At 36.0% G+C, this 10,172-nt stretch overlaps 1 protein-coding gene across 1 annotated transcript in view; it reads right to left on the bottom strand.

Annotated features, from left to right (window-relative positions):
- The window catches only part of Pth2r (parathyroid hormone 2 receptor), a 62,119-nt gene that overhangs the window by 43,020 nt on the left and 8,927 nt on the right, over positions 1–10,172 (bottom strand). The window contains exons 4-6 of the mRNA XM_013031583.1: positions 9,825–9,922; positions 6,451–6,640; positions 4,688–4,841 (exon numbers count right to left, since the gene is read on the bottom strand). Coding sequence (XP_012887037.1) covers positions 4,688–4,841; positions 6,451–6,640; positions 9,825–9,922 — 442 coding nt within the window. The remainder of the gene's footprint in view (positions 1–4,687; positions 4,842–6,450; positions 6,641–9,824; positions 9,923–10,172) is intronic.

Raw genomic sequence — 10,172 nt, 5'->3', positions numbered from 1 at the left:
TATAACATGTGAACACCGTTATATGTTATAGACTGTGATAGACAATTTGCTCCAGGAAAGTTAGAATGAACTTGTGACTTTAAATGAGCATCATTATTCCACAATACTGTGAAATTCCAGAAATTATGTAATCAATCACAATCAAAAAAAAAAGAACCTCAGGGAAGGTAGGGAGGGAAGGGATGGTATGGGGACAACAATGGAGGGGGTAACAATGCTCAATAGGAAGTGTACTCATTACCTCACTCATGTAACTGTAACCCTCTGTATAGTATCTTTACAATAAAAAAAATTTGTTGAAATAGGCCTGTGTAATTCCAGTGATTTCTTTTTTCAGTCATAGGGTTTGAACTCTGGGCCTTTGTGCTGTCCTTGAGTTCTTCAGCTCAGGCACACTCTCTACTTTTTGAGCCACAGCACCACTTTCAGTTTTCTGGTGGTTAACTGGAGATGTGAGTCTCACAGACTTTCCTGCTTTGAACTACAGTCCTTAGATATCAGCCTCCTGAGTGGCTAGGATTACAGGCATGAGCCACAGGAGCCCAGCTTCAAGTGATTTTTTTTTGAGGTCCAGTTTGCATAACTTTTCTACCTATCTTGTTGTCAACTGGTCCTTTCATCCATCCATCCAACCGTTCGTTCTTTCATCAAGGTCTTACTAAATATTCATTTATATGTCAAGGGTTATTCTAATCTCCAAAGCCACAATAAGCAAACTGACCATGTTCCTGATTTCTTAAAATGTATATTGTGGTGAGAAAGACAAAATTAAAAAATAAAAGAATTTCACTTGTAATTAATGCTTGTCTTAGAAAAAAGCAAGTGATGCAAATGCTACTGTCTAATGGTGATAATGGCCATCACTATTTCTCATAGTGTGGTTAGCAAAGGCTTGACATGGTTCTGTTTGCTGCTTTGTTATCCTGGCTTCGTTTAAGTGCTTGACTTTTTGATCAATGCTTATAGTTTGTTATTTTCTGATCCTTATCATCTGATGCCTGAACAATCTTCTTATCAGGCAACTGAACAATGTGCTAAATAACATCAATTAATCATGTTTGAGTTGACATTATTATTTAGATGATAATTATATCAGGCACCATCACTTAATAAAATTCCTTTCTCCATGCAGCTTCCAGGTTAAACACCCATTCAGTAAGGATGAATAACAATACTGAGACTTGTGAAATACAGAAAAGGTTAGGAGCATGAAGGGATAAAATAGAACCAAGAGCAAAGTTCCCTGTGCTAGGATAGAGAAAGAATATGTATTTGGTTGACAGGCAAAAATAGTCACTATTTCTTGCCTTTACTCCTCTACAAATTCTTCTGTGATAAAAAAAGGTAAAAATACACTTTAAATATTCACTTTCAATTTCAGTGAAAATCAGAAATGGCATCCATTCCTCTTCAAATAATTTTCCTTCCAATTTGTGGTTAAGAATTACCAAAATCAATGAAATATAATTCAATGTCTCTATAGTGTAATAGATTTCTAGCTAAAAAAAAGTTTACAGCTGTTAACACTCAGGCCCAAATGAGCAATAAAGAAATCAACCAAGTTTTCTTCATTAATGACGTCAATAAATGATGTCATTGAAAGAAAGCACAGAATTAGATTCACTATGAAATATGCTAACAAAGGACCCTACAAAACAGCCAAAATGTTTATGAGGACTTGGAGAATACATTTGGAGACATAAAATAATAACTTTCAGTATCAAATTAAGAAATCAACAAACTATTGAGCAAAGAGATTTGGGTATATGATTTATTAAATGATAGCTGTGGCTTCGTGAATATTTTAATAATGATTCTTTCGTATTGCAGTTACAAACATTATGCCAAACTTTTTGTTTACAAATTAAAAAAAGTTGTAAGGAGAGCTTTGAAATGCTTACTGGGAACCTTGACTAAAGGAGGGTGTAACAATGCTCAATAGGAAATGCACTCATTACCTTGCTCATGTAACTTTAACGCCTCTGTACAGTATCTTTACAATAATATATATATATATATATATATAAAGATTTGAAAATAACTTTTCTAGCTTTTAATATGACAGTGTCCTAACTTTAATTAAGAAGACAGGCTAGGCTAAAAACTATATGGTTCATGTCTTATAATTCTAGCTACTTTGGAGGCTGAGATCAGGAGGATCAAGTTTCTGGCCAGTCTTAACAATTTTTTTAAGTTCACAAGACCCCAATTTCAACAGAAAAAGCTGTTGACAACTGGTGTGCTTGTCATCTTCGTTCTGATAGATAGCATAAATAAGAAGATTAGGACCCAGGTCAGCCTGGGCAAAGTGAGATCTCATTCCAGAGAAAATATAAACAGAGCAAATAGGGTTGTGAGATCTTATTCCAGAGAAAAAATAATCAGAGAAAATAAGGTTGTAGTCATGGCTCAAATGTTAGAGCACCTGCTTATCCAGTTCAAGACCCTGAGTTTAAACCCCACTACCACTGTAAAAGGAAGGAGTGGAAAGACAGACTGGATTGGCCTGCATAGTCTAATTAAGGAGCTGGTGAGGATGTCTGCATCAGTTAGAAAAAAATAACTTAGTGCTTGCATAGCCAATGATGTAGAGATTCACAAAGTAAACAGAAGAGCTGGCTTCAGAAATAAGACTTAATTCACAACCACTATTTCATAATAAATGAGCTGTTACAGTATAAGAAGCCCTTGTCATCCTAAAGGTTATTAATTAATTAGCAGGGAATTTCAAGCTTTCAAGTGTTGAGATAATATTCAGGCAGAAAATCTTTTGATTAGAATAGAGGAAAAAATATTTCAAATTTAGTATTGAGCCATTTCGATAGCTCCTTTTCTGTATTGGTCATCTTGTAGCTTGAATATTAAAATAATTAACTGGGATTTGTAATTGGTCTTCTCTACATTCTTGGTTCCCTTTACTTGTTGCTATGCAAACACCACCTTTCTGTTGTCATGAGTTTTGCCTAATAACCCAGTACTGATTTGTTATTTTTGAAATGTGAACTGACTGCCTTCTTTTTCAAAAATAACCCTGCTAAAAGTGACTTGAATGACCACCTTCTAAAAAGCATGGTAGTTTGTAGTCATTGTTTTTTTTAATTGTAAAATTGAAGTAAAGAAAGCTTATAGTTGCATAAATCAGGTAATAAGTACATTTCTTTTTGAACAGTGCCATCTTTTCCTTTGTTTTTTGTATTTTTAAATAAGTTTTTATTGTGAAAATACTGTACAGAGGGGTTACAGTTACATGAGCAAGGTAATGAGTACATTTCTTATCCAGCATTATTGGCTCCTCCTTTGTTTTTCCCCTACCATCCTTTCCTTCCCACCTTCTCAACTACACTTCCTTCCCCCTACCCCCACCATCCCACCCTTGGCCTAAATTGTAAAGTTCGTTTTTCGACATAGCGTCTTGTACATCTCATTGTTGCAATGGGTCAACCTGTATCCGTATTTAAACAATTTGTTTTTCCCCTCTCCCTCCCCAAATTATACCAACATCAAATATAGTGAAAACAGGGGTTATACCGTAGGGGAAGGACATAAAAAAATCACGTGGTATCTTATAAATATATTAGAAACAATAGCAAGAAAGGGAAAAAACACTTGTGTCCCTTTCTTAGGGTTCATTTCACTTAACATCATCTTATCTGACCTTTGCTGCTTGTCCCAGACATATACTAGTTATTGCAAATAAGGGAAATCATGGGACCTATATTTCTTTGGGCATTAATGGTGCTCTACATTTCTTTCTGTCATTCATGCCATATGATCTAGAAGTATGAATCCAAGGTGTATTATTGTAGCTTAGAAACTCAAAAATCAAAATTTCAAGGAAGAAACTGTAGATGAAGCAGAACACTGACTTAGCAGTTCAAATGTAGGTGACTTAGATGCATTTGCTTGAATTTCTCCCACAAGATCCTTGCAATAATCTAGCCTAAGAGAATCAGAAAGGTTCAATAGCTATGGGCATATGATCATATAAAATGATGCTTATCAAAATGAAATCCAAGACATGGAAACAAGAGGGTTTTTATTTTGCTTTTTGTAGTTTTTGTTTTTCTTTTTTTTCCCATTTAGTTGGTGTTTTTGATGCTGTAACTTTTCTCTTATATCTAAGTTGGGGAGGGAAAAGCGAAGCACAGAAATGGTGGGACAAAGGGTGAACAGTGATACTCATTGGACACTGTTGAAAATGAATTATGCCACTTGTGGAAGAGAGGGTTCGAGAGGGGAAAAACTGGAAGAAAACGAGGGAATACTTCAAAATCAAATGTACTCAAAACCTGACTTATGTAACAGTAACCCCTCTGTACATCACCTTTACAATAAAAATTTCAAAAAATAATTACTAAAAGTACATACATATGTAGCCTAAGAACAATGATAAGAAATTAAGCTTGAAATGTTTGTTGCTAGAAAGATAATAAAATCTATCTTTTGGCTGGAGGTGTGACAGCAGGAATAACAGGCCTGCCTAGTGACCATGTGGCCCTGAGTTCAATCTCCAGGATCATCAAAAGGAAAAGGAAATGATTTTCATTTCAAAATAGAACAATGAAAAACACGACATGATACAAATGGGAAGTATGGATCCAGGAAAATGGCTTCAGGAATATGGTCAGTGGACACAGGGAAAGTCTTCAAATCCACAAGCAGTTTCAACGAAGACACAGTGCCTTACCCCAGCCGATCAGGATGAAGCCCCACAAGTATTTGGTGTCAGAAAAGAAAGATACAAAGATTAAGTTATGCAGGTAGAGACCTTCCACCAGGATCCAATAATAGTTCGTAGCCAAGAAGTAAATAAACATCACCACAGCAATCTTGCACCCAATCTGTTACAGAGAAACCAAAATGGCATCATATTAGAAGTCTTCTCTTGGACTGGAGACCAACCCAAGACAACTATAAAACAGTTCTTTGGCTTCTTTTTGGTAGTCTATATGTCTCCTGTATGTAACAAAGCCAAGAAAGATGGAATACACCAGAACCAAGGTAGCACAACATTCTTAAAGCTACTGATTTAATTCTATTTAAAAAAAAAGTTTGTAGAAGTTACCCAAGAATTCACTGTCTTCATAATTGTTTATCGAAGTATATATGATAGTAAGACTTATCGTACTCATGATCTGACACATGGAATTGAAACCACTTCGTACAACTATTAAAGGCCTAGAGAGACAAAGGATGGAGTTACCTTGTAACTCATAAGTAAATACACTGGGTGGCATGCAAGTGTATATAAACATATTCACTGAAATATTATAGCTTCAAAGGAGCTTTCAAACAGTGTAATTCCTTAGAAAAGCAAAAATCAAAGTTCAGCATAATAAAGCACCAGCAAATGGGTCCTCAAAAGAGATAGGGGTGGGGTCAAAGGAAAAGAGATGGAGAAGAGGGGAAGAAGGCAATCAAGAATACAATGTATGTTGTATTCAATTAGGAAGAGTGAGAGAAGAGGCGGGTAGAGAAGGGATAGGGGAGTGGTGATATTGATCAAGATATATTGTGCTCATAAACTGCCATGTTAAACGGCAACTCATTTGTACAACTATTTAGATCACATATATATATATATATATTAAAAAGCTAAAGTCTAGACATATACATAATCATAAAACTAAATAAAAGAATAGGACATATAAGAAAAAACCTGTATTTCTATTATAAATTTATTCCATTCTGGGCTTTTTCATGGTATTATTGTAACAAATCAAACTGCCTCAAAAGTTAAAAAGGTAAAACATAAGACATTTAGTATATGGATCTATGCATCAGATGATAGTTCTGCTGATCTGGGCTAAGTTCGGGCTCATTCATAGAGGTTTGCCTTGCCTGGTATATTCCCTCTTCTACTTTATGCTTCTGGGTAAAATGAGTCCCAAGGCCAGGTTGTAAACAGGCAGGGGAGAGATTACAAAGTCAGCGGGAAAGGCAGAAGGACACACAAGAGGTTAGGCATTTTATCAGTCCACTGTAACTAATTTTCAGATACACTATTCCAAAGATCGGATTAACTGACTGATTCTAACTAATACTGGTCCATTTTGAAGAACAGAATGAAGTGTCACAGAACTTTAGATTCAAAAATTTTGAGTGCATCACAAAGCAATTAAATATTGTAGGTTTTTCCATTTCTAAGCTTTTGGGTTTGCTGCTGAAAACAGTATCAAATGGGGGTTGCTATGGTCTGTTTACAAATACCATCTCAATCATGTGGGTTTTTTGTAGTTTTCAATCCAGAATATTTTTGAGGAAAACCCAAGTATTTTTAGTCACCTAAAATGAATAGTTAGACATCAGAGGGCAGAAACCCAGAAAGAAACATCCAGTCCAGTCAGCTCTAACTCGAATCAAGTTAACAAACATGTTGCCAACGGTGAGGTTTTGCTTACTTGTAATGTCACTCAAATCAGCAGTGAGAGAAAAGGCGGGAACACTTACATACTGTGACTTGTCCACAGCAGGGGCTCCCATGGGATTCTGTAGGTCACCCTGCATCACCAAGGACTGCAGCTCCTCCACTCCCAAGTGAGCCTGAGCCACTCTGTCCTTGACAAAGATGCTTACAGCTCTCAGCATGAAAGACACAAACAAGTGCAGATGGATGTAGTTCCTAGTACAATGCAACCGTCTGTGCAGAGAAGATATTTACTATTTACAGTTGGATAAAATTAGAAATGGGGAAATGAAATTCCTCAATGAACCCAAACTGCTCCTCAGGAAAGAAAAAACAAAAAAGCATGGTAAGCTCAAAGGCAGAGTTCTATTATTATGTATCCAATAAAAACATCTGGGACCTAAAACTGAACTACAACTTTTTGAGGATTAGCTTCAAATGTACCAAAAACAAGTTTTCAAAAGTATCTTGGGGGGCTGGGAAGGTGGCTCGGTGGTAGAGTGCTTGCCTTGCATGCATGAGGCCCTGGGTTCGATTCCTCAGCACCACATAAGCAAAAAGAAAAAAGCCAGAAGTAGCGCTGTGGCTCAAGTGGTAGTGCGCTAGCCTTGAGCTGAAGAGCTGAGGGAAAGCACCCAGGCCCAGAGTTCAGGCCCCACGACCGGACCAAAAAAAAAAGGAGTCAAAAGTATCTTGGTCTGCCAGCACATGTATCCATCCCTGAAGCACTGTGCTCTATTATACTGAAGTGTTGCATGATACTATATATTAAAGGGATAAGTTACTTAAGGGAGAACCATATAAAAAGGAGGTAAACATTATTAAAACTGGAAATTCCATGTCTTTAGTACATTCTGTATAGTTAAAAATAAAATGTTCTGGCCACATATTAACTATTTTTCTTCTTCGAATGTTTTAATATATTCTGCATAATTACAAGTAAAATACCCTGGTAGTATATTAACAATTTTATTGCCTATAATATTTGAGAGCAAGGAAGCATACTTAAATGAGGGGTAGATCCAGTACGACTAACTCTAGAAATACCACCTCCCCCCAAAGTTTATTTTTTTAATAACAAGGTTATATTACAGAACATGACCAAAGGGGTTGTTAGAAAGCTCAGAACTTAAACGTACAACTTTCCTGTATAATAAATACATGAATGTGTGATCTTTCTTCCAGGAGAACAAAACACTCAAGCCTAAAGAAGTAATTGGACACTCCGAATCCAAATATTTTCTGTTATTTTATAATTTACATAATAAATTTATATATATAATTTATTTTCTCTGATTTTATAGTTTGTATACTCTTCCTTAAAGATCCGTATTATTCAAGTGATATTAACTAGACTCAGTGTGTGTTTTGACTGATACTGTATACTTTTTATAATGTGTAGCAGACACAGAAGAAAAATGGACAAAACCATACATGAATGTTACCAGGTGAATGTATTTACATAACCACAATACTGACTAAGGACAGAACATTTTCCAAATATCGAAATCCCTTCTCAGGTCCCCTTCAAATCACTGGCTCACCAAAGATAATTCTGGATATTAATTCCCCAATGTTTGTGTACTTTGTATAGTAGGGGGAGTTCAAATGAGAATCAGCAAAATTGTTAGAAATGATTGCATTATTAATTTGTTATGAAACATAATTATGCCCAGATGGTCCTCTTCATTCATTGATTCTTCACTGGGAATATCTCCATAAGAAAGCAATATATAGCTAGATAAGATATTATATTTACATGGAAATTATCTACTGTATGTATTACTGTTAGAGTATACATTTTGATTTCCCAGAGATTTGATGCTATTATCCTAATAAAAACTGCTTTGGTTTGTAAAGCAAAAGATCTGGAATTTTTATATCACCTTTAGCTATAGATTCTATCAACTGTACAGAAAGTAACTGCATAGCAATAGTAAAGAATCTATAGTTAGTGCTGCAGTAACTTATTATTGTAAGAGGAAGAATTATTACTGAGACAATTGTATCCTCTTGAAATTTTAGTTACTTTTCTTTTCCTGGCAGATTTGTCTGTTATCCTAAACAATCAGAACTGTGCTTGGTATAATGGAATGAGTTCTGGGAAGTTTCTTGCTTTCAAAGACAGATCCTTGATTCACTTTTCCTTTACCAAGAGCTCACTTCCACTAAAGACTTCTAACTTTTAACCAATCTAAAACTTTCACTTTGTCACTTAAAAACACATTCACTTTACCTTGCTTTGGGGATACCATTTGTTTTGAGGGAGCCAGATTCTCACAAAATCAGGACAAGGAAAGACTCAGCAGCTCCCACAATGATTAAACACAACAGAGGCCCAAACCGGGACAAAAGCTCCTAGGTAGCAATCAAGCTGGGCACCATGTGTGCAGCAATTTAAAACTTCAGAGTTTGCATTTTTTTGATATTTTATTGCTTCTTTTGACTGTGCTTAGTCAAAAGTGCCTGTCATAAATCTGAATCTTCAAATACTCCATGGCTTTCCTTGATCTAAACATATTATTCGGAAAGCTTGTCCCCATGCTTTATCCTAATCACATCCTATTTATATGCAGGTGTCACTTCATATTTCCTTTCTTTGTCTAGAAGTCCCCATTCGTTTTCTCAAATTACCATGCATATTTTATAGCACTTCTCACACAGTGCACTACTTATTTTGTAAACTATTGGAATCACTAACTACAAGCATCATGAGACTATAATACAACTTCAAGAGGTACTCTGAGAGATCTCTAGGTTGAAGCTCAAAATTTGTGTTTAGATTATATTAATGGAGTTGGAAATAAGTTTATAGTGGGTCAACTCACACTTCAAAGTCAGTCAAGATCAAATCATTTGGAACAAATTTTGTCCAATGGCGCCAAAATCATTTGTCCAAGTGAAACAAGCCAGATGCCAGTGGCTCACACATGTAATCCTAACTACTCTGAGGATCATGGTTGGAAGCAAGACTTGGCAGTAAAGTCTGTGAAACTCTTATCTCCAATTAACCACCAGAAAGGCTGGAAGTAAAGCTGTGGCCCACGCGGCAGAACACTAGCCTTGAGTACAGATGCAGCACTCAGGCCCTGAGTTCAAGTAAAACAAGACTTTATATCATGAATGAAAGGTTGTTGTTTTAATCCCTATGTTGCATTACTTTGCAAATAAATATATTGAAATACAGATGCATTGGCTTAGATGTTTCATACTGCCTGGATGCTTTCTAAGGAATCAGCCACAAAAAAAAAACTGAATTTGTCACTGAAAAACACATTTTAAATAAAATAATAAGTTTTAATCAATATCCTGTGCTGGAGAAAATCACTAGGGATTTTGATTATGCAACCTCTATGTCTTCCAAGCATTGGAATCAGGACACGTGCCTTCCTGGAGAAGGTGCACAGGAGTCACTCACCTGAAATAACCAATGGTGAGAATAGCCACAGCCAGGGAGCCAAAGGAAATGGAGTAGCCAATGGTGTATAAGATATAGAGGCTCTCGAAGAATTCTTGCTGAAGTGAAAGAGGCAGTCACATATATCATAGGAATATTTTCACCAGGACAATGGTTTAAAAAAAACGAAATCCATTGTGTATAAATACCACATTTTCTTGATCCATTCATCTACCGAGGGGCATCTGGGTTGGTTCCATATCTTAGCTACGGTAAATAATGCTGCAATAAACATAGTTGTGCTGGTAGCTTTAGTATGGTCTTGTTTGTGATCATTTGGGTAAATGCCCAAAAGTGGGATTGCTGGGT

Source organism: Dipodomys ordii, unplaced genomic scaffold, assembly GCF_000151885.1.
Source record: "Dipodomys ordii isolate 6190 unplaced genomic scaffold, Dord_2.0 Scaffold1, whole genome shotgun sequence".
NCBI lineage: Eukaryota > Metazoa > Chordata > Mammalia > Rodentia > Heteromyidae > Dipodomys > Dipodomys ordii.
The sequence above is the reverse complement of the archived record's forward strand: the minus strand, read 5'-3'. Positions and strand labels throughout refer to the sequence as shown.